The sequence below is a fragment of the Heptranchias perlo genome, chromosome 3 (genome assembly GCF_035084215.1).
Source record: "Heptranchias perlo isolate sHepPer1 chromosome 3, sHepPer1.hap1, whole genome shotgun sequence".
Lineage (NCBI taxonomy): Eukaryota > Metazoa > Chordata > Chondrichthyes > Hexanchiformes > Hexanchidae > Heptranchias > Heptranchias perlo.
This window is the reverse complement of record NC_090327.1, coordinates 129,308,196-129,334,037: the sequence shown is the minus strand read 5'-3', so window position 1 is coordinate 129,334,037 and position 25,842 is coordinate 129,308,196. Positions and strand designations below refer to the sequence as shown.

Sequence of the window (25,842 nt, the reverse complement as noted above, 5' to 3'; positions counted from 1 at the left end):
CAAACTCTTACCCCCCCCCCCCAACCCGGTCACACAGTCCCTTGACCAAAAAAACTTCAGCCAATTAGAACAAAACAATGGCAAATTCCTTTCCTACCCCAAAGGCAATTGAGCAAGATCTGATCAAGCAAGTAACTGGGATCAATGATTACAGCAACCCTTCACCTACTTTCTTTAACTTGAGATATCCTTGACTCTCGGGAACTCCTTCAGCTTCCTTTTTGAAGGACTGCTGTGAATCCATACACGTCACATGTTTCAGTAATCTGTTCTAGAGGTCAGTGACGCTCTGAAGAGCAATACTTCCTGGCATCTTAACCTAACTCTGTTTACATGTTTTATACTGATGCCCCCTGGTTGGCTCATCCTTGTCTACCTTTTTAAAAAAAAACCTATCTACTCGAGCAGAATCCTTTTATTATTTTAAAAACCTCCTACAAAGTCTAATTCTGCAATGAAAAGAAGCCCCAATTCACCCCGCCTACCCTGATAACTGAGAGCCCTAAAATTAGTTGTCGTTCTGGTGATCGTACCAATGCCAGGTATAAGCTAAGTATTATATTTCTACTTTTATATTGGACTGTCCTAGCTTTACACCCTATCTGCTTTCCCTAAGGCCTTGTGACACTGGTTATCACAAACTGTTTAACTATATGAGCCAGAAGCTCTCGTACTACCTGTCCCCATTTGTTTTAGCACTCTAGGGAGTTCACCTTGGGAGCCTTAATCCTAGCCAGGAATATTTATCCGCCACTGCTGGTAAATTTAACATCATTTTCAGTAGTGAAAACAGATGAGAATTATCCATTTGATACCTCAGCCATGTTTTGTTTTCCACCCTAATCTGCCCTGGAGAATCTCTCTGTGGTTCTCGATCATTCTCTGACTCCTGACACAACTGAGAGACTTTACTGTTGCTCCCGCACCTGTTCACTATCCTCTTCTCCATTGTTCCATTGGCTGTCCTAATTGCAGATTTTGTTAATCTCAACTGAATCTTGTGCCTGCTGCAATTCTCTTAAAAGTTGTTGTCTTTTTATGTCTGGTAAAATACTCATTTTAAGGTTAGTGTGTCAACAAACATCTTTACTGAGCTATTTGAGTTTCACTTTACCATGTTACCCCCTTTTTAATCCAAGGCATATACATGGCTTCCCTGTCTGTGAGTGTAACTTTTTAAAAGAACTTCATTTTTCTTCTGTACTACAGTTATTCTAGTCTAGTAGCAACCCCTAAACAACCTCCCCCCTCATGGTTGAGAAATCTGGCACTCACGTTAAATTATCTGCAGTAACTTCCTTGCTCAACTCAAATCTGGTCATGCAACGGTATCTGGTGCCCACATTGTCCCCCACCACAGGGAGGTCAGATACCATTGCCGGATCATTGCTAAGAACTAAATCTAGTAAATTATTTTCCCTGGTGTTTCTTCGGACATGCTGAACAAAAAAATAATTATTGATATTCACAAATATTTCAGCCCTGCCTCCCTCCAGATTTGTCTGATCCCAATCAGACCACTGAATAACTGTGTAATTAGTACTGATGCAACCTTGTTCTGTAGCCCTTCTAATTTGTGTACAAAGTGCCTAATCTTGAACCCTTGACCTGGAGACATGTAGCAGGTACCAGTGATCAATTTAGTGCCAACTGCTTGATCCAGCTGCACCCAGATTGCTTTAGTTCTTCCCTGCAGCCAGTATCCTTTCTCCAGAACAATTAAGTCCTCCTTAATGATCAAAGCTACACTCTCTCCTGTACTTGAAAGCAGGTGAGGGAAGTCAGCTGCTGCAGTAATGGCTACTGGCTGCGGGGCCTTCTGGCTGCTTTCCAAAGAGAACACCAGCTCCTATCCTCCTCCTCCTCCTCTTTTGTGCCTTTGCAAAAGCAGGTACTTTATTTACTGCATGGCTGTAGCAGGTGGCATCCAGGTCCCACTCAGATCCCCCAATCTAAGTGGGGCTGGGTACGAGGCCTAAGGCTCATTTCATAGTGTGGCCACCTACCGTTGGGAGAGGAAAATGAGGCGGGCGATGCCGTTACTTCACTGCCCCCTCCATTTACAAATATTTAAATGCTTGTGCCGGAAGCAGGCATGGCACCCCCTTGGGAGAAACCCCTGAGTTTTCCAGGGCAGAGACTTGGCATTAAGGGTCTGTCCCTTTTCTTCTACTTTGTACAAGGGAACTCAATGTTTCCCTGTTAAACAGAGAAAAATAATCTTTGTAGTCGTTTATAGAGTAAATAATTCAGTTGACTTTACTGCCTAGGTGGAAAAAAAATTTTTTGGGAGTAATTTGCATTCATTAATTATGGGTAAGGGCTAATAAATACATTTTTGTAATAGACGTTTTCATGATAGTTTTCTATCTGAAAAGTTTTCTTTTTTCAGAAATATGACTGGAATAAAGTGCGATAGCCTTCTAGGTGTTACAGCAGTGCTTTGAAACTCAAAAATGCAATAATTTTTTCCCCCCTTCTCTTTGGCAGAGATACAGATTTGTTCCTGTTGGATACTCGGACAGTTTGGGCCTCAGAAGAAGGCTGGCTGGTTTTTGACATCACTGCTACTAGCAATCTATGGGTGATGAGCCCACAGCACAACCTTGGACTCCAGCTGCGTGTGGGGACCATTGACGGTGGGTAAATTTGAGCAGTTAGGTTGCTTACAAAGTGAGGGTCAACTTCCTTATGCCGTCAACTTCATTGTTTTAAGTGTAGGTATAATAATGCAACTTTTTCAGTTGTTGTACAAAGTACTATTCATTGAAGCTGCATTAACTATTTTGAGTGATTTATTTATTTTTCCTGTTTTTCTTCACACCATTAATAGCTGACAAAAATGAAACTTAGAACCTTTATTTGTTTGAATTAACTTAAATCAATCCACCTACATTGAGTTCAGTCAATTGATTTCTACCACCCCCAAATTCCCACTTGTGGATTGATCACTTATTTAAGAAAAAATAATTTGATTACATTTTGGAAGGTTGTAAAAAAAAATAAACAAAAAGGGATTGAACAGAAACTATTTGGCTTGTAAATATTTAGTGAACAGTAAGATGTGCAGTATACTTTTGAATTTTGCATATACACAAGAAATTGCAATAGTGCATGTCCCTTTATGACTATAAGTGACTTGTCTTATGCTGCTTATGATACCTTCAGTTTTTTCCCCCCCCATCTGCATTTACAGTGCTGCAGAAGAAATCTTTTCTCTTGACAGTACAGTGTCTGTTTCTAGCATGCAAGATCCTGTTATTTTTAGTTGACTTCTAGCTATATGCTTTACAGATTTACTTTTATGCCAAAGCTAGCTTGAAAAATTCTGACTAAATTCTCCACTTCCTTCCTATGGATTATAACTTCACATGATGCAAATACACTCAAAATGATTGAGCTGTTTTTTTTAAAAAAAATAGACGGACTGAAGTGATTCCCGATTTCCCTACATAGTCCGGATCATAGTTATGCTGCTGGCCCACAGTAGGAAAAGGACTTAATTCGGAAAGGAATCAGCCATTATCTTTCGCAACTGAATCGCATGAACATCAATATTTTGCCATTGGATATGGTCAGCTAAAGAGTGTGCATAAAACCAATACTAAGATGAAGGGAACCATTTTTAATCCTGATTAATGTTGCTTACCAATTATAATGCCCCTCCATGTTGTCCTGGCTTAGATCAGATAACAGCAAGGACCAGAAATTGGAATTAGACTCTTTCTGGTATGTATCGCTCAGTTCTGCATCATGCAGTGCTAGTTGTCTTTCCTTCTTTCCCAAAGTATATTTGGAAGCAGTAGCTTCCCAAGGTAAGGAAGTATTGCCAGAAAACTGAGCAGAATGCAAGACCTGATCCTATACAGTTATGTAATCTTTAAGGAGTAGAGTATTAGGCAAAAAAAAAACTTCTCCAAAACACCGTCCAGTTTTTCAGGCATTATGCCCAGCAGATGGGATAAGAACCGTAGACCTAAAATATAACTTGTTTCCACGTAGCCGGTACGAAGAGAAACTCAACTTTTTATGGTTCCAGGTGGCTGGCACATGTTACCAATACATACTGCCCTTTGGCCTAGTCTCAATCCCTTAAGATCATTACAGAGTGTCAGTGATACCTGCAAGTGTGGGTAGTGAAGTGTTGGAAGTAAATTTGCATCCCACCCTTAAGTGACTGGTCCATGAGATCACACACTCGGCATGGAGCTGTGATAGCTTGTTCAGACACTTTCCTCATTTGGACAACTGGGATTTGTGGTTTAAACTATGGAAAAGTCCCAGATGACACCCTCTCCGGATATCCTCTTCATAGGATTCAGGTTCCAGTCAGTTTCAAAGCTGGTCTCCACGCAGAAGGAATGTTTACCACATGTCCACAAACAGCTGCCAAATGTCTGGCCAGATTGCAAACTTGCAGCCAAAGTTTGTCTCCGATGGTCTGAGACGTATGGCAGAAAGCTTTTCAAGTAGCTGAAACTATTGGCATAACAGTCATTCAGCTATTCTCACATCTTAACTGGTGTGAGTAAATACTGTCTCAAATTTTCACCGATGGGATGATGGTCAGATTACTAATAGGTGACAGACTGAAGTAGTTGACACCTGCCATATTCAACTGACCCCCCCCCAACCGAAGACTAGGAACCACACCTGGTAAACAAATTAATAATACTTGCCTTTTATATAAAGGGAGCTTTTCAAACTGCACCCAAATTGGGGCCATTTTCAGTTTCAGGCCTCTTTTTTAAATTCATTTGGTGAGCTGCGGGCACCAATGGCAGCAGCTCGGCGGTTTTGGAAGGCTTCTACATGAATTCAAGCAGCAGATCCCACAAAAATCGTTTTAAAGAAAAACAAACACTTATTTATTCTCGAAAGGCCAGGAGTGATCCCTTTAAGGATCAGTAGTTAGGCCGTTCGGCGCCTGGCACGACTGGATCTAGCGTACGTGGTGCACGCTCTGCACGTTTGTACATGAAAATTGCAGTCCGTGTCCTACAACTGGTGTAGGTCCCTCAATTTGCATATTTAAACTGCGACACCCTCCCCCACCCCGGTTTTGGGCGGGAGTGCTGGGCGGCCGTTTAAAAGCCTGCCTGAAAGTTGAATCGGGCAGGCCTTGGGCATCGAAGGGATGTCTGAAGTGCCCACCTGAATTTCCTCTGCCAGTTGCCCGTAGTTCAGGTGCGAAATGGGTGGCCGGCAGTTGAAAATGGTGTCTTCACAGCAAAACTTCTCCCAACACTTCATCAATTTAATTACTTCTGGAGTCCTGTGGCTCTTATGTAGGCAGATGCAACAGCCATTGTGAAGCAACAGTGACTCACAAATAGCAACAAGATAAATGAGCAGTTAATCTATACTTTTGTTGGTATTGGTTATAGGAGGGATATTGACCAGGACACTGGGAGGTTTCTCTGCTCTTCAAATGGTGCCATGGGATCTTTTAATGTCCACCCGAGCAAGCAGATGAGAGCAGCATTTCTCTTACAACTTATCTAAAGGATCGCTTTTTCAATAATGCACCACTCTCTCAGTATGGGGTTTGATTTCCAGCCTTCTAGCTGAGGTACAGATTCTACCAATTGAACCAAACTGAAACAAGCAAACAATTGTGGTTAAGAGTGGTTTGCTTACTCTTGATCCTTCTCATTACGGTGCAGTTTACTGGTGGTTTGACATGCAGTGGCCGGACTTAGAATCAGGCTATTCTGTCGGATGCTAGGAGGATTCGCATAGAAAATACAGACAAACTAGAGAGCAAAACACCATAGTCTGCTGTAGAAAGTTAGAGCACAGAAATGATCACTTGGCCCACCAAGTCTCTGGCAGTGTTTTTTATTCCACCTGAGCCAGTTTTCCGACTGACTTGCTCGCACACCATAACCTTTTAATATTCATGTTTATCAAGCTGCTATCTAATTTCATCTTAAAAAAATAATAATTATGGGCTCTGCTTCAACACTAATGGATGGGGGAGAATTTCATATTCTAACTATCCTCACATGTGGGTAATACACTTCAAACGATGAGATTTTAAACGGAATGAAGAAGCAGTGGGACTTTAGTGTGTGGATACATTCGTTAAAGGTGGCAACGCAAGGTAAGGCCGTTGACTTGAGGTAAAGAGTACAAGAGCAAGGAGCTGATGCTGAACTTGTACCAGACCTAAGTTAGGCTGCAATTGGTGTTAGTGTGTACAGTTTTGGATACCCCAATATAGGGAGGATATAAAAATTATATTGTGGTCACTACTTTCTGAATGCTCCCCAGTTTTCAAATTGCCTACTTTTTTTAATTCATTCATGGGATGTGGGTGTCGCTGGCAAGGCCAGCATTTATTGCCCATCCCTAATTGCCCTTGAGAAGATGGTGGTGAACCGCTGCAGTCCGTGTGGTGAAGGTACTCCCCAACCTTCTCTCCATACTGCCACTTTCCCTTTTATGCCAATGGGTGCTAACTTTCTCAACCAATTCCTTATGCAGCACTTTATCAAATGCTTGCTAAACATCTTTATAAACTACATTCACTACTACTTCTCCCAAAAATTTCTATCACACTTTCCCCTTTGAAACTCTTTTTCCATAACCATTTAATTTTGCTACCCTTCTCCCTGCTTTTAGACACATCCCAAATTCCTCACTCCTGCTTGGTGTCCATTTCTCTTTGCTGTAAAGTGCAATGAGATGTTCTTACACATGAAGAGCAGAGCATAAATATATCATGATGCTGGTGCTTATGGGGCTGTTAATCTGTGCTTTAAGTTTGTTGCTTTCACATCTGCCCTGTATTCTAGGAAAGAAATATACTTCAAATAGTATCTGTAATCAACTTAAGAAAGTCAATTAGATGATTAATGCAAGAGAAAGTTAAGCTTAACTCCTTTTTGCCAATGTTTTGTGAATATATACAGATCAATACAGTGGTTCCATAAAGGAACATAATGTCACTTGGATTGTTTAATTGAGAGAGGATGGGAATCATTCTCATATGATGACCAACTGTTCACACTAGTTCTGACCACTCCAATGTAAAGCAATTTTCTAAGTAATTTGAGCCGCATAGAGCAGAGTTATTTATTAACTGGGATTTTTGCTTGGTTTTGAAAGCCATCCCTCCATTTAGATTTAGAGTCAAGTACATTGTACCATCTAATCGTACCAAAGATGATCAGGATTGTTAAGCATAAGTAAGTGCTGTTTATCATTTTTTGGAATTCATTCACCACAAAGGATGTCTCGGCATCCTTCACACTAAATTTTGTGATCCGGAAAATGTTATGAGCTCTAGAAGTAGATAATTTTTTTTATTCATTCATGGGATGTGGGCATCACTGGCAAGGCCAGAATTTATTGCCCATCCCTAATTGCCCTTGAGAAGGTGGTGGTGAGCCGCCTTCTTGAACCGCTGCAGTCAGTGTGGTGAAGGTTCTCCCACAGTGCTGTTAGGAAGGGAATTCCAGGATTTTGACCCAGTGACGATGAAGGAACGGTGATATATTTCCAAGTCAGGATGGTGTGTGACTTGGAGGGGAACGTGCAGGTGGTGGTGTTCCCATGTGCCTGCTGCTCTTGTCCTTCTAGGTGATAGAGGTCCCAGGTTTGGGAGGTGCTGTCGAAGAAGCCTTGGCGAGTTGCTCTGCCTCAATACCTGGAACCAGGTTAAGTATTGCTTCATTCCTTGTTGGAGTGACAATATATTGACTGAGAAAATAGTCCTGAACTGTAAAACAAAAACCTCCCCTTTCTTACACAAACATTTTCCCTATCCCAATCTACTTGGGGGTAATTATTATTCTAATTCGGTTGTTGATATTTGCCTCTTCTAATTTGTCTACAAATTTCTTCCTCAATTTCCTCTACATTGTTTGGCAACCTATAACGTGATCCCTCAAGTATGACCAATCCCATGCTATTCCTTAGGGCAATCCAGAGAGATTCTATTGGCACCATTTCTCTATTTAATCCTTTGGCTGTACTGCTGCACTATTGTGTCTCAAAGCACTACCCCTCCTCCCTTTCTTCCTTCCCCATCCCTTTTGAAATCGTTCCCTCTCCTCGGCCGCTGTCCCTTTCAAAACTACCGCCAACCTGGGGGGAGAAAAAAAACACCCTCGACCTCTGTCCTCGCTAAATACTGCCTAATTTCCAATTTCCAACTTCCCTTTCCTCTGTAATGTCCTTGAACGTGTGGTCATCTCCCAGATCTGTGCCCATCTCTCCTGCAACTCTGTTTGAATTCTTCCATCCCTCCTACAGCACTGAAATGGCCCTAACCAAAGAGGTACATTATCTCTCCTTGGCCACTTTGCATCCTTGGACACGGTCGATCACACCATCCTTGTCTATTGTCCAGGTAAGTGGGACCACCCTTGCTTGGCTCCAATCTTTACTATCCGATTGTAGCCAGAGCACCTCTAGCAAAGGCACCTTTGGCCACTCATACACTGTCATATAAAGCCGATGTGTTACGCCCTTTTTGACAATGTGTTAAGATCTTTTTAAAAGTGTTTACAAGTGTTTTTGCCAAGTTGATAATTGCCCAATTCAGTAGTGTTTCAGTCTATAATAAAAACAGAAAATGCTAGAAATACTCAGCAAGTCAGGCAGCATCTGTGTTTCTCTCTCCACAGATGCTGCCTGACTTGCTGAGGATTGCCAGCACTTTGCTTTTATTTCAGACTTCCAGCATCTGCAGTATTTTGCTAATGTTTCAGACTTTTTCACCTCATCAGGTTCTAGAGCTCAAGCACTTTTGACAATCAATGTGACCAGCGCTTCTGTTAGGTGTGAAAGCCGCCCCATCAGCTGCTAATACTCAAGCTTGTGCTTATAACTTACCTATATTTTAGCACAAACTCTTCAACAAACTGTGGCAGAAACTCTGTTGCCTTTTATTAAAGATTTATTTTGCACTGTAATGTGTATATTGTAATGAATTAAATGATATAAATACTCTGTGTATAACACTGTGACCATCTTTACAGTAAAAACTCACATTTATATAGCCCCTTTCATGACCTCGGGACGCCCCGAAGTGCTGCACAGCCAATGCAGTGCTTTTGGAGTGTAGTCGCTGTTGTAATGTAGGAAAGACAGCAGCCAATTTGCACACAGCAAGGTCCCACAAACAGCAATGTGATAATGACCAGATAATCTGTTTTAGTGATGTTAGTTGAGGGAGAAATATTGACCAGGACACCGGGGAGAACTCTGCTGCTCTTCAAAATGGTGCCGTGGGACCTTTTACGTCCATCTGATAGGGCAGACGGGGGGCCTCGTCTGAAGACGGCACCTCCTTCAGTACCGCACTGGGACTGTCGGCCTAGATTTTGTGCTCAAGTCTCGAGTGGGATTTGAAGCCACGACCTTCCTGACTCAGAGGCGAGAGTGATAACACTGAAGGAAATCCAGTTGACAGTCCATTGTTAGCTTCGTGACAACCTTGATACATCTGTTAAAACGGATACAAGAATAGAATGGTTAAGTGAATTAAATCAGTTGTGTTGGGGGTTGGCGTGTGTGTTGGCCGTCAGCACGCAGCCAAGGCCCATTCACCAATAAATCTTCTTGGAGGAGGGCGACTGACATCTGTGGAGCTGTACCCCAGCAGGGAGTAATTCCTTTTTAGGAGGGAAGGGGAGAGGAGTGCCGGTGGAAGAAACGTCAAAAGCAACCATCTGCCTTTGTCTCATTTAGTAATGCGGCCAAGAGATACAGTAAATGCCCATGGTCTACATTATGCCATTCTAAATCAGATTGAAAATGGCTTTCTTTTTTTAAAAAAAAGAAGGCTGCTTAGTGCTTGTGAAATTGTTTTGGAGGTTACATCGAAACTACAGCACAGAAACAAGCCATTCGGCCCAACTGGTCTTTGCCGGCGTTTATGCTCCACATGAGCCTCCTCCCTCCCTACTTCAGCATACCCTTCTATTCCTTTCTCCCTCATGTGTTTAACTAGCTTCTCCTTAAATGTATCTATGCTATTTGCCTCAACTACTCCTTGTGGTAGTGTGTTCCACATTCTTACCACTCTCTGGGTAAAGAAGTTTCTCCTGAATTCCCTATTGGATTTATTAGCGACTATTTTATATTTATGACCTCTAGTTTTGGACTCCCCCACAGTGGAAACATTTTCTCTCTGTCTACCCTAACAAACCCTATCATTATCTTAAAGACCTCTATCAGGTCACCCCTCAGTTGCCTTTTTTTCTGGAGAAAAGAGCCCCAGCCTGTTCAACCTCTCAGTTCTGGTAACATCCTTGTGAATCTTTTTTGCACCCTCGCCAATGCCTCTACATCCTTTCTATAATATGGAGACCAGAACTGTGCACAGCATTCCCAAATGTGGTCTAACCAAGGTTCTATACGGGTTTAACATAACTTCTTTATGAGGTGGGGAGGAGTAGAGAAAGGCGGATATTTTAGAACTGATTCGTTCCAATGAAAAGTGCATGACATTACGTGGCATGAAGTAACATGCAAAAGTATTCTGTTGGCTTTAATATCAGTTGGGAGGAAGAAAGTTTTATGCTTTAGATTTTATCCTTTATACTTGCAAAATTATACTGCTTACAGAATGATATCAAGGCTGCAAGTAGCTTGTGTAAATATTACATACTAGGAAAGATTTATTCTGCCAGGCTTTCATCTTTTTGCATGTTAGAAATTGTGAGAATGTGAAACCTGCATACTCTCCCAGCTGCCTTGACAATCCAACTACATGATACTCAAAGAAAAACTGCTGTCCGATACTTAATGTGATCCAAACCTACGTGAAAGTTCAAAGCGTGCTTCTCATTTTGCAAAATAAAGTTGAGGAATGCTGAAAGGGTTAGATGAAAGGGGGTGGGAGGAGGCGAGTGTGTGGTATAAACACCGGCATAGAACAGTTGGGCTGAATGGCCTGTATTTGTGCTGTAAACCTCTGTAATTCTACTGAAATAAAAATGTTACTGTAACTTTGCAACACTTTTTAAATGGATCTCTCTCAAAACCTCCCACCTCAAAAAAAAAAAATCAACCCCTCTCCTTGCAAACTACCGCCCCATCTCCAACCTCTCTTTCCTCTCAAGTTTTGCTTACCTTCCAAGTCTGTGTTCATCTTTCCTGCAACTGCATGTTTGAATCTCCCCAATCAGGTTGCAATCCTTACCATAGAACTGAAACGGCCTTAATCAATGTCCCAAATAACATTCCTCGGTGACTGTGACAATGGTGCATTATTCCTGCTTCTCCTCAACCTCTCTGTAGCCTCTGCTATCCAGCTCAGTGAATCTGCCCTCACTTGGATCCATTCTTATTATAGCCAGACGTCTCCAGCAATGGCTTCTCTTCTCTCTTCCCCTGCACAGTCACCTCCAGAGCTTCCTAAGGATCTATCCTTGGCCCCCTTCTCTTCATCTACATGCTGCCCCTTGGCAGTGTCATCCACAGACATGGGGTCAGCTTCCACATGTTTCTATTGACACCCAGCTCTACCTCTCCTCCACTAGCACTAACGAACCCCCATCCCACCTCTGTTGTCAGACTGCTTGTCTGACATCCAGTCATGGATAAGCCCTAGCTTCCTTCAGTTAAACATTGGGAAGACTGAAGCCATTGTCTTCGGACCCCACCACAAATCTCATACAATCGCTACCGATTCATTCCCCTACCTCACCCGTTGTCTCAGGATAACCAGATAGGATTGTGGCACCTTACTCATCCCCGAGCTGAGCCCCCGACCCCATACGCTCTCCGTCACAAAAGACGCCTACTTCCACCTCTATGACATCACCCGCCTCTGCTCCTGCCCATGCTTCAGTCCATCTGCTGCTGAAACCCTCATCCATGCCTTTTTTCATCTCCACTCTTGACTATTCCAGTACTTTCGTGGTGGCCTCCCATCTTCTACCCTCTAAACTTCAGCTCATCTAAAACTCGACTGTTTGTATCCTATTCTGCATCACATCCTGCTCCCCTATCATCCCTGTGCTTGCTGACTTAATCGGCTCCTGGTCCCCCCCACACCCCCACGCCTCCAATTTAAAATCCTCATCCTAGTTTTTAAATCCCTTCATAGCCTCGCCCATCCCTATCCATGCAACTTCCTGCAACACTCTAGTGAGTGGAAAAGACAAGGCTGAAGCGTTTGCAACCATCTACAGCCAGAAGTGCCGAGTGGATGATCCATCTCGGCCTCCTCCCGATATCCCCACCATCACAGAAGCCAATCTTCAGCCAATTCAATTCACTCCACGTAATATCAAGAAACGGCTGAGTGCACTGGATACAGCAAAGGCTATGGGCCCTGACAACATCCCGGCTGTAGTGCTGAAGACTTGTGCTCCAGCACTAGCGACAGCACTAGCATCTACCCAACAAAGTCAAAAATTGCCCAGGTATGTCCTGTCCACAAAAAGCAGGACAAATCCAATCCGGCCAATTACCACCCCATCAGTCTACACTCAATCATCAGCAAAGTGATGGAAGGTGTCGTCAACAGTGATATCAAGTGGCACTTACTCACCAATAACCTGCTCAGTTGGGTTCCACCAGGACCACTCTGCTCCAGACCTCATTACAGCCTTGGTCCAAACATGGACAAAAGAGCTGAATTCCAAAATTCTCTGGACTCGGCAAAGGTCCCGGCAGATTGGAAAACTGCTAATGTAACACCGTTATTTAAAAGGGGTATTAGGCAGAAGGCTGGAAATTATAGACCAGTTAGCCTAACATCTGTGGTGGGTAAAATTTTGGAGTCTATTATTAAGGAGACAGTAGCGGAACATTTGGATAAACATAATTTAAAAGGACAAAGTCAGCATAGCTTTACGAAGGGGAAGTCATGTCTGACATTTGCTTGAGTTCTTTGAGGATATAACGTACAGAGTGGATAAAGGGGAACCAGTGGATGTAGTGCATTTAGATTTCCAGAAGGCATTCGACAAGGTGCCACATAAAAGATTATTGCTCAAGATAAAGAATCACTGGATTGGGGGTAATATTCTGGCATGGGTGGAGGATTGGTTATCTAACAGGAAGCAGAGAGTTGGGATAAATGGTACATTCTCGGATTGGCAACCAGTAGCTAGTGGTGTTCCGCAGGGGTCGGTGCTGGGTCCCCAACTCTTTACAATCTATATTAACGATTTGGAGGAGGGGACCGAGTGTAACATATCAAAGTTTGCAGATGATACAAAGGTGGGAGGGAAAGTAGAGAGTGAGGAGGACATAAAAAACCTACAAGGGGATATAGACAGGCTGGATGAGTGGACGGAGATTTGGCAGATGCAATACAATATTGGAAAATGTGAGGTTATGCACTTTGGCAGGAAAAATCGGAGAGCAAGTTATTATCTGAATGGCGAGAAACTGGAAAGTACTGCAGTACAAAGGGATCTGGGGGTCCTAGTGCAAGAAAATCAAAAGGTTAGTATGGAGGTGCAGCAGGTGATCAAGAAGGCCAACGGAATGTTGGCTTTTATTGCTAGGGGGACAGAATATAAAAACAGGGAGTTGTTGCTGCAGTTATATAAGGTATTGGTGAGACCGCACCTGGAATACTGCATACAGTTTTGGTGTCCATACTTAAGAAAAGACATACTTGCTCTCGAGGCAGTACAAAGAAGGTTCACTCGGTTAATCCCGGGGATGAGGGGGTGGACATATGAGGAGAGGTTGAGTAGATTGGGACTCTACTCATTGGAGTTCAGAAGAATGAGAGGCGATCTTATTGAAACATATAAGATTGTGAAGGGGCTTGATCGGGTGGATGCGGTGAGGATGTTCCCAAGGATGGGTGAAACTAGAACGAGGGGGCATAATCTTAGGATAAGGGGCTGCTCTTTCAAAACTGAGATGAGGAGAAACTTCTTCACTCAGAGGGTGGTAGGTCTGTGGAATTTGCTGCCCCAGGAAGCTGTGGAAGCTACATCATTAAATAAATTTAAAACAGAAATAGACAGTTTCCTAGAAGTAAAGGGAATTAGGGGTTACGGGGAGCGGGCAGGAAATTGGACATGATTTTAGATTTGAGGTTAGGACCAGATCAGCCATGATCTTATTGAATGGCGGAGCAGGCTCGAGGGGCCGATTGGCCTACTCCTGCTCCTATTTCTTATGTTCTTATGAGGTGAGAGTGACTGCCCTTGAAACAAAGGCAGCATTTGACTGAGTGTGGTACCAAGGAGCTCTAGTAAAATTGAAGTCAATGGGAATCAGGGGGAAAACTCTCCAGTGGCTGGAGTCATACCTAGCACAAAGGAAGATGGTAGTGGTTGATAGAGGCCAATCATCTTAGCCCGAGGACACCGCTGCAGGAGTTCCCCATGGCAGCGGCTTAGGCCCAACCATCTTCATCAATGACCTTCCCTCCATCATAAGGTCAGAAGTGGGGATGTTCGCTGATGATCGCACAGTGTTCAGTTCCATTTGCAACCTCTCAGATAATGAAGCAGTCCGTGCCCGCATGCAGCAAGACCTGGACAACATCCAGGCTTCGGCTGGTAAGTGGCAAGTAACATTCGTGCCACACAAGTGCCAAGAGAGAGTCTAACCGTCTCCCCCTGACATTCAATGGCATTACCATTGCCAAATCCCCCACAATCAACATCCTGGGGTCACCATTGTCCAGAAACTTAATTGGACCAGCCATATAAATACTGTGGCTACAAGAGCAGGTCAGAGGCTGGGTATTCTGCGGCGAGTGACTCACCTCCTGACTCCCCAAAGCCTTGCCACCATCTACAAGGCACAAGTCAGGAGTGTGACGAAATACTCTGCACTTGCCTGGATGAGTGCAGCTCCAACAACACTCAAGAAGGTCGACACCATCCAGGACAAAGCAGCCCTCTTGATTGGCACCCCATGCACCACTCTAAACATTCACTCCCTTCACCACCGGCGCACAGTGGCTGCAGTGTGCACCATCCACAGGATGCACTGCAGCAAATCACCAAGGCTTCTTCGACAGCACCTCCCAAACCCGCGACCTCTACCACCTAGAAGGACAAGAGCAGCAGGCACGTGGGAACAACACCACCTGCACGTTCCCCTCCAAGTCACACATCATCCCGACTTGGAAATATATCGCCGTTCCTTCATCGTCGCTGGGTCAAAATCCTGGAACTCCCTTCCTAACAGCACTATGGGAGAACCTTCACCACACGGACTGCAGCGGTTGAAGGCGGCAGCTCACCACCACCTTCTCGAGGGCAATTAGGGATGGGCAATAAATGCTGGCCTCGCCAGCGATGCCCACATCCCATGAATGAATTGATGATAAACCCTCCAACTAACACACCCCCAATCTATCATTGGCTGCTGTCCCTTCAGCCATCTAGACCGCATGCTGTGAAATTCCCTAGACTTCTCCACCTTCATCTCAAGATCCCCCCTAAAACCCACCTCACCCCCCTTTCTAACTTGGCTCTGATTCTGTCTCTGAAGTGCCTTGGGACACTTTTCTACATTAAAGGTGCTATATAACTACAAGTTGTTTGTTTATAAAATGTGCAATTGACTATGCCATGGCTCCATTTACTGATTAACCTTTGCACAGTGCAAAATCTCTCAGTTAATACACTTGAGCCTCATGTGTAGTTATAGACTGAACAGGCAGAAAAGGAAACTGTACTGGGAACTAGTGTTTACACAATGGTAATGTAAACAGATGAAATGTTACTCACTGAACAACTCTGAATCCAGTATGAAGACAGAACAGTTCACAGTCCACAGTATCCAAACATTCTGGACAAAGTGGTGTCTGAATTCCATCTGTCTAAAAATCATTCTTAATTCTTCCTGTGCATCTAAAATGGAACAAATCTTTGAAGGTGGCAGGACAAGTTGAGAAGGCTGTTTTTTAAAAAAAAAACAAAGTATGTGGGTTCCTTGGCTTTATAAATAGAGGCTTAAGAGTACAAAAGTGAAGAAGTTATGCTAAACCTTTATAAAACCCTGGTTAGGCCTCAGCTGGACTATTGTGTTCAATTCTGGGCACCACACTTTAGGAAGGATGTCAGAACTTTCGAGGAGGTGCAGAAGAGACTTACTTAGAATGGTACCAGGGATGAGGAACTTCAGTTATGTGGAGAGACTGGAGAAGCTGGGATTGTTCTCATTGGAGCAGAGAAGTTTAAGGGGAGATTTGATAGACATGTTCAAAATCATGAAATGTTTTGATAGAGTAAATAAGGAGAAACTGTTTCCACTGGCAGGAGGGTCAGTAACCAGAGGACACAGATTTAAGGTGATCGGCAAAAGAACCAGAGGTGACATGAGGAAACATTTTTTCACGCAGCGAGTTGTGATCTGGAACGCACTGCTTGAAAGGGTGGTGGAAGCAGATTCAATTGTAACTTGGATAAATACTTGAAGGGGAAAAAATTTGCAGGGCTATGGGGAAAGAGTAGGGGAGTGGGACTAATTGCATAGCTCTTTCAAGGAGCCGGCAAAGGCACGATGGGCCGAATGGCCTCCTTCTGTGCTGTACCATACTACGATACTATGGAACCCATCCAAAATCCTCTATTCAAGATGGTGTCTGTGGATTTGAAGAAAGCTCTATTACAACAAATAACTCTGGTAAGATTAAAGCTTCTGCAAGAACAGTGGCCCTTTGTGGGCTAAGTTAAAACATGGTTATGTCTTTGTGTGTATCAGTATTTTAGCTAATTTTTAAATTGATTTGAATGGAAATTGGGTGATAAATTTGATTAGGTTTTCAACTAAACTTTTAATAAAAGCCATTTCATTTTTACACCAGAAAGCATGTCAAGCTGCGCTATAGAGCACACTTGTGGTAGCTATTTGTGAAACAACGCACCTGTAATTGTAAAATGTTTTTTTTCTGTTTATTACCCAGGAGAGAGTATTTATAGGAAGTTTAAGGCAAAATTTAATTTTGAAAGTTGGTTAAGCAGGACAGGGTAATTTTTTTACGTGTACTTATTAATATTTAACCTTTGCCTTTGAGAAGCTAATTACAACATCTGACTTATCAAATTGTAAATCTTTTAATTCATTCCAGCTATGTTAGTTATAGTGTAAGTATACAGTATTAAAGTGCCTTTTGTGCTTAAGACTGGCTTCAGGTTGACACCCTAGGAATGCAGTGCAGGGATGTCTGATGGCCCAGAGATGACCCTGGGGCAAACCTGTCCAGATTTTTCCGAGCCGTTCTCCACCTCAATGCTGCCAGCATTGGTGCCCCACACACCATGGTTCCAAATTCTGCTCCCCTCAATGCTCCTGAAACCAGGACCCCGGTATCCTGCTCCAAGTGCTGCCGCACCTGTATCTCCCTCACCGTTGTTCCAGTACCCCAGGCTGCTCCGTGCCCAGGTACTGACAGACCCTGGTACCTCTTTCTAGTCAATGCCGCAGGACCCTGGGCCTCCCCCACCCCAGTGCCAGATCCTGACCCCTTCCCACGGTGATGCCAGACCATAAGATCTCCCCCAGTGCAGCCAGACTGTTGTATTTGCCCAATACTACCAGACCTGTGCCTCGTCCTCGGTGCTGATACATCTTTGGATCCCCTTCAGTGCTCCACAGCCTGGCACCCTCTACTGTTGTCGTCTCCCATGGCCCCAGACCTCCAATGCCCTTTGACCCCACCACCGTGGCCAAACTCTTGGAAATCTCCACCAGTACTACCGTACCCCAGAATTACCTCTATTACTGTTCCAAAACTCCACATACGTACCTCCAATTTGCTGCATTTTACCTGCCATTATATTGTGCATCCTGATGGCTTTAAATAAGACATGCAAATCAGATGCAAACAATAATCAAGGCCACTTATTTATGATTTTTATGAAAAAAATTGACATTTGTGGAATTCAATCTTCAAAGTATCAGTTAAAATCCCAGAATACCATGTAGTAAAAACAGAATTTCATATCAGCGGCCCTGAGAATACTTTCCGTGTTTTGTGGTGCAATAACCCTGTTGGAAAATAGTGTATCCCCTGACTGGGAGCAATGCCACAGGACATCTGCTGAGTACATGTGGGTGTATTATATATAAAAAAATGTATGTCTATAAAACACCCTTTGACATGAAGAGATTGAAATGATTAATTTAAACCATGGTTAGAAAGTACAGGACAATGAATTCTCAATTAACAATATGCTACCTAGCCTCCAGTGCTTATCATTTAAAAAAAAATTGAAGCTGCACCATGTAGAGAGCTGTACAATGTGGGAATTATCGCCTGTCTCAGGATAAATAGCTCGATAGCCGCTTTTACACTGTGTGAAACTTGTGCTGGTGCAGCTGATTCCTGAAGAATAAGGTCTTGTGCAGCCAGCTGCAAGCCAAATATAAAACTACTGAGCCTCACTAAGATTGGTGGGCCAGAAGACCCACTAAATCAGTTGTTCCCAGTAGCCAGTCTCGGCGAGTCCCCTGCGTGCTTCAGTTGCCAGCTGCACTAGTGCTGTCATTTGATGCTTTTACACAAGCAGCCTTTGTAACTTGCCACTCGCATGTGAATAATCTCAGTCATAAGTGGGTTATGAAAATCTTGCATGTATATTGGCTAAGCTCCATTTCCCACGGTCTATCCCATTTTGTGTTACAGCAGCATAAAATAACGTCTCATTTTTAAAAAAAAATTGTAATCACAGGGGGGGAAGCATTGGTCTCAACGATATCGTTAATGCATTCAAAAAGAAAGAGTTTACAATAACGCTGTAATGCTGCAGCCAGAACGGTTCTTCCTGTTACAGAAACACCACTAAAGACAAGTTTCTATTTCATGACATGAGGAAGCTGATGGAATATCACAAAATCTGCTACTTTACATTGTAGAAGCAAAGTGTTTAAAGTATCGTTTGAAGAAACAATGTTCAATTCAGTACAGTTAAGCTCAAGTAAAGATGACTTCTTGCTGTCAGATGTGTGCATTCAACAAAAGGCAGTTGGCAGGAGCAGGAACTGTATAAACAGCACTGCATTTAGCGAAAGGAATTAAACCTGTAATATTTAAAAGAACGGGTGTATTGATTACAGTCACTAAACCTTTACTTGATATCTAGACTTTGACCTGCACCCTCCTTGAGCTCCCTGCACCCTCCCAGAGTCTGAGCTGGAGTGTCTCAAGGCAGAGATATTTCCTGCAGATGTGACAATCTGGGACAGTCTCACTGTCCACAAACTGCCACATATCACAGTCCCGACATATAGTCTGTGCTGCCATTTCTAGTTTTTATTTATTTATTTATTTGTTTGTTAGTAGCAATTTATTTCTAGACATATTACAATTGCTTGAGACCTAGATTATATTTAGTGGATGGATTTAGCTTGATTTCAGATTAATTTATAACTAATTAGTCTTGTTTTTTTGTTTATTAACTTCTTTATTTTTGTATCCCCTTAACTCCTATTTATTACTTATGTATACCAGATTTTTATTTAATGCAATTTAGATCCCTTTAATGTTGGTATCCTCTATTTAGTTAATTTTAATTTTAGCCTTTAGATCTAATTAATTACTGATTTGATATTTATTTATTTATATTTTTACTTATTTACTATTGCCCCTTGGTTTACTGCACTGAGCTGTCAGCCTATACTATTTTCTCTAGTCTCTGGAGTGTGGCTTGAACTATACAAAGGATAATATCAAAAGCATCAGAATACGGGTCCTGGCAACTTTGCAGAGTAACCTTGGGTACTGTTTGCAATTTTTGATAAGTATGATTTCTGCTGATCTGTTTTTTTTAAAAAACTTAATTGAATTCCCTCATGTCAATTCATAAAATGTTCTTCATGCAAAAAAGAGTTTATTTCTCCCCCTCTCACTCTCTCCTTACCCTCTCTCTCTCTCTCTCTCTCTCCTGTCTTCCTGTCTCTGTCTCTCTGCCTGTCCCTCTTTCTTTCTCTGCCTCTCTCTCTCTCTCTACCTCTGCCTCTCTCTCTCTCTCTCTGACTCTCTCTCTCTCTCTCTCTCTCTCTGCCTCTCTCTCTCTCTCTCTCTGCCTCTCTCTCTCTCTCTGCCTCTCTCTCTCTCTCTGCCTCTGTCTCTCTCTCTCTCTCTCTCTGCCTCTGTCTCTCTCTCTCTCTCTCTCTCTCTGCCTCTGTCTCTCTCTCTCTCTGCCTCTGCCTCTCTCTCTCTCTGCCTCTGCCTCTCTCTCTCTCTGCCTCTGCCTCTGCCTCTGTCTCTCTTCCTCTGCCTCTGCCTCTGCCTCTGTCTCTTTCTCTCTCTCTGCCTCTGCCTCTCTCTCTCTTCCTCTGCCTCTGTCTCTGTCTCTCTGCCTCTCTCTCTCTTCCTCTTCCTCTGCCTCTGTCTCTCTCTCTCTCTCTCTCTCTGCCTCTGCCTCTCTCTCTGCCTCGGCCTCTCTGGGTTTTGAGCTTGGGAAGTCAGCTGACCAGATGAGGGACCATGCATTATGCTGTTTTAAAGAAGAGAGTGGAGGAAGTTGTTAAACAAATTTATGGGTAATTTGGTGATTTTTGTCTTCTGAATTGTTGACTTTTCTTGGTGGAATGTGATTGGTCATTAAATGACACGCTGGGTTACTCTGGTATTTGATCCCTGGTTGCATGGTTCTAGGATCTGATTAGTTCTTGCTTCTGGGTCCTAATTGGTTGAAGGGGTAGTAATCTCTGATTCTGCAATCTGATTGATCAAAGGGACTCTAAACAATACAGCACTACATTTATACAGGCTCAAAACCTTTAATATAAATAGTTACATCTGTAGAAGGGGATTGCTCACATCTCTGAGATCACAAATTGGAATACAAGCAAAGAAGTGAATTAATCTATGGTTCAATGTGTAATGAGTTAGTCAGATCTGTTAAATATTTTCCTTATTTTCTGCCACGTCACCTATGTCTAGACAGAGTTTTATATTAAAAAAAATCTTTTTTAAACTTAACCTGCCATTATCTCACGTGGAACTCCAGGATGCCAAAAATATTATTGTTTAGCCTTTGAATTAAATGCCTAATTTTATTATGGACTAGATGAGAAAAGGAACTATGTTTGGAAAATCCATGCAGATCAACTTCCTGTGGAAAAGATAATTTTCCAGAAATAGTTGCTTCAGCCACGTTTGTGTTTAACTATGGACCCCACCCATTTGCTGTCACGGCAAACGGGTGTGGCCCGTTTATTCTTTGAACTTATGCTGGATCAAAGAAAGTCGGAAAAATCTGAACACACATGTAATAAAGAAATGTCCCTTCATCATTAAAGCTGCCTTGACCCGTAATTTGTTTCCTGAAACTGCTTTTTATTTTAAAACAAAAAGTCCACTGTAACCTGATCCTGTTTAAACTCTTGTCTGTCTGTAGAACTCACATAAGTATGGAGCATATCTGAATCTTTATGATCAATAGGAAGTTTGAGAGGATATACTTATCAGGAAAGGCTGAACAGGACATGGCTGTTTTCTCTAGAGAAGAGAAGGCTGAGAGGTGACCTGATGGAGGTCTTTAAGATTACAAAATAAGGTAGATGTAGAGAAAATGTTTCCACTTGTGGGGGAGTCCAAAACTAGAGGTCATAAATATAAGATAGTCACTAATAAATCCAATAGGGAATTCAGGAGAAACTTCTTTACCCAGAGAGTGGTTGGAATGTGGAACTCACTACCACAAGGAGTAGTTGAAGTAAATACCGTAGGTGCATTTAAGGGGAAGCTAGATAAGCACATGAGGGAGAAAGGAATAGGAGGATATGTTGAAAAGGTTAGGAGGGGTGAGAGGAGGCTCGTGTAGAGCATAAACACCACCATAGACCAGTTGGGCCGAATGGCCTGTTTCTGTGCTGTAGATGCTAAGTAACTATGAATTACATTAAAACGCTAAGGTCTTTGCTAGTCTTTTTGACAAATTTTATTTTTGATTTTGTTTTAAGATTCCATGTTATGGGGCAGTGAAGTAGCAAGCATTTTGAGCATGACAAATATTAACACTTGTGATGTATTTGTTATATTTAATGTAAGATGTTTGACCTGCCGTTATGTTATTTCATCTTACAGATTGATTATTTATGGTTTGATGGACACAAACACTATCAAAACTAGTGATTAATTTTAGTCATTTTTGCTACACAAGTGCAACTGCTACCCAATAGGTTTGACTATTTAAAAAAAGACAACTGTAGTGGGAACACGGTCACCACAGGGCTGTTCAAGAAGGCCCCCATCACTTTAGAGCAACTAGGGATGGGCAATAAACGTAGCCTTGCCAGCATCACCCACATCCCAGGAACAAATAAAACAAAGAACAAAATAGTTCAAAGTTTTTTTTTCTGGGAGCAGCACAAAATGTTGCCTCTTTTTTTTAGAAAAATCAAACCGTAGCAAACAATTGTGCTTCATCACTTTTTGATTTGTTTTCTGTTTTGTAAACAGTGCTGATAATATTGGGTAATTGGTTTGAAGGAGTTGGTAGTTGAGAGCATTGCATTAACTTGCAGAGTTGAGAGTGTGTTTCAGCTTCTACTATCACCAATAATGTTCGGCTGCCTCACAGACTCGGTAACCCACCTAAGATTGAGATTACTTTTCTCTGCTGCCACTTTACACCAGATTATTCCAAAAAAAAGTATGGAAAATGTTAATTTCTTAATTTTATTTCATAAATAACATGGTATGACTCACTGTGTAAGGATCGCTGACAACACAAGGACCAATATTTTCCACTCCGCATTTGTTTTAACGAATCTGTAAACGAACTTAGAAATGGCATGCTTATGGATTTGTTAAAACTACCATGCAGTAGAAATATCGTGGCAGGTTACTAATTCCTTGGTTGTCTACCTCGAACCTTGAATCAGATTTTCATCTATTTTCAACCAGATTGCTCAAGGTGAAGCACCAAATGGAGCCAAAAGTGTTCCATTATAGGGGAGAGGCGATGGAAAAAGAGCAGTGGAACACTGTTTGATTTCTGTTGTAGGCTGCATAATATAGGTGTGTTCTTATGGTCTTCGAGAAGTCAGCGACGCGAACTGTCCCTCGTGGTTAATGATGGATGCCTAGTGGCATGCAGCTATAGACCTTCGCTGGGAGGATGTTACGTTTTGAATGAAATATGATCGTGACCAATAAGAAAATAATTGCAAATCAACTCACAGCAATTAACTTTAGAAAAGGTCACCACATCATCAAGAACGTATACAAGGACAGTGCTGAATAAAAAGAGCATCTGACCAGGTACAGACTGTCAGGAAGAGATCTTGTATTTGAAGGCTTTCTGTGGAATTGTCAGTCTTTTAGAAAAAGGCATGCTCTGAAATTCATCAAGTTGACCAGTAGGAACTCCTGATAGCTTAGCAGGTAAATGTTCTTTCCAGAATGGTACTGGGCTAAACAGATGAGGTTCAATCCCTGGTCTCTGCTCAGTAGCCTTCTAGAAACTAGGTTGAGACTACCCAAACTTATTTTGGATTACAGGCAGCATTTAAAGATGACTACTTTCCCATCTGGGCTATTTCAAACTCAGGTCCCAGCTGTAATGACATTTCTTTTTGGGAGAAAAAAAGTGGCCCTAAATTGTCTTTGGAATATTCTAATTATTTATAAAACTAGCACATGTGATAAGAACATAAGAAATAGGAGCAGGAGTAGGCCATTCGGCTCCTCAAGCCTGCTCTGCCATTCAATAAGATCATGGCTGATTTTCGACCTCAACTCCACGTTCCCCCCCAATCCCCATATACCTTGATTTCCCCTAGAGTCCAAAAATCTATCTATCTCAGCCTTGAATATATTCAATGACTCAGTATCCACAGCCCTCTGGGGTGGAGAATTCCAAAGATTCACAACCCTCCGAGTGAAGAAATTCCTTCTCATCTCAGTCTTGAATGGCCGACCCCTTATCCTGAGGCTATGCCTTCTAGTTCTAGAATCTCCAACCAGGGGAAACAACCTCTCAGCATCTACCCAGTCAAGCCCCCTCAGAATCTTATGTTTTAATGAGATCACCCCTCATTCTTCTAAACTCCAGAGAGTTTATTCTATTCTACTCAACCTCTCTTCATAGGACAACCCTCTCATCCCAGGAATCAATCCAGTGAACCTCCGTTGCACCGCCTCTAAGGCAAGTATGTCCTTCCTTAGATAAGGGGACCAAAACTGTACACAGTACTCCAAGTGAGGACTCACCAAAGCCCTGTACAATTATAGTAAGACTTCCTTACTTTTGTACTCCAACCCACTTGCAGTAAAGGCCAACATGCCATTTGCTTTCCTAATTGCCTGCTGTACCTGCATGCTAACTTTGTGTTTCTTGTACCAGGACACCCAAGTCTCTCTGAACACGAACATTTAATAGTTTCTCACCATTTAAACAAGATTCTGTTTTCCTAATCTTCCTACCAAAGTGAATAACCTCACATTTCCCCACATTACACTCCATCTGTCACCTCGTTGCCCACTCCCTTAACCTGATGCAGAAATCATGTACAAATTACAACAGATGTGTAATTCAATAAATGTTTTACTTGTATGTCTTATGTTCTTGCAGGTCAAGGTGTCAACCCCAAATTGGCAGGCCTGATAGGACTACATGGGCCCCATGACAAACAGCCTTTTATGGTGGTCTTCTTCAAAGTCAGTGAGGTGCATATTCGAACAACGCGATCGGCTGCAAACAAACGCAGGCACCAAGGCCGCACTAAATCTACATCAGTTCAAGAGTCACCCAGAGCAACGAGTTTAACTGGTAAATGGGAACAGCGAGGGGTGAAAGATTTCAGTCTTTGATTTTGTGCCAATTAGGGGTAGAATATTTTATTTGAATTGTTAAATTGAAAGGGTGCTATATTACCAAAGTTTTAAATGTTAGAGTCATAAAACTTTCCGTGGTATGTGGTGTACAATCTGTCCTTCCGAAAGACATTGATGAATTTCTACCATTTATTCCTGAATCAAAGGGCATTTTGTGCTGTGGGCTTGTGTCCGTTGAGAATTGAATTGAGACTGCACAAACTTTCTTGGGTCCTTCAATAGCTGGAGAGAGAAGATAATATAATGTTTTAATGTACTACATAATTCACTTTCCCTGATGCTATAAATAAGACCCCCTTGGCATAATTGTAATTAATATAAACATTTCCAGTAACTTCCATTACATGTGTTAAATTTAGTTTATTCCTGCTGTTAAACCTGTGTTGCAGCTCCCTCCAAAAATAGCATTCTGTTATTTAATGTATTTAGTATTCCTATCTTATTTGTCTTCCAAATTGCTTTTGGACGCTACGCTAATTTATATTGCGCTGTGTAAAGAGATTGTGGGTGGCAATAATCTTAGTGTATGTAAATAAAAATAGGGGCACAATCAAGAGGCAAAGGGGTAGGGGAGAGGGGAACAAGAGAGATGGCGGTAGACCACCCATATGAAAAGTATTTGAGTTGAAGTTAGTACAGATGTTGTCATTTATGGGTATTTTCAATTATCCACTTCCTCCTAAGGGCACTGCTTCCATGCGAATGTCCAAACTGTGGTTGGATCATCTGCCAAAATTACAAATTAACAATTGAAATTTGGTAGTTTGCGTAGCTTTTACTAATACTGCACCACTTGTTTTCTAAATGTGCACATTTCCCATTCCCACCCAACAGCAGCAAAATCATTCTCCGCATATATCAACATGTTCTTTTTTTTGCAGTATATAAGTTGAGGAACAATACCCTTTTTCAAAAAAGAAAAATAAACTTTTGTTTTATACATCTGTCTTCGCCAGCGAGCTACGGAGAAGAGAGATTTGTGCTTTGGTGCCATTGTTTATTTGAACAATAACTTAAAAATAGCGAACACACTGCAGTACATCGATTATATTGCGGTTGTGCCTGCTATTTTCATGCGGAGTTCATGATTTCACCCGCACTTGGGG

General features: G+C 42.3%; 1 protein-coding gene across 2 annotated transcripts in view; it reads left to right on the top strand.

Moving 5' to 3' along the window:
* bmp6 (bone morphogenetic protein 6) overlaps positions 1 to 25,842 on the top strand; it is a 135,295-nt gene that overhangs the window by 67,972 nt on the left and 41,481 nt on the right. For both annotated transcript variants that reach the window (XM_067981965.1, XM_067981966.1), the window contains exons 4-5: positions 2,491 to 2,639; positions 24,474 to 24,671. In XM_067981965.1, coding sequence (XP_067838066.1) covers positions 2,491 to 2,639; positions 24,474 to 24,671 — 347 coding nt within the window. The remainder of the gene's footprint in view (positions 1 to 2,490; positions 2,640 to 24,473; positions 24,672 to 25,842) is intronic.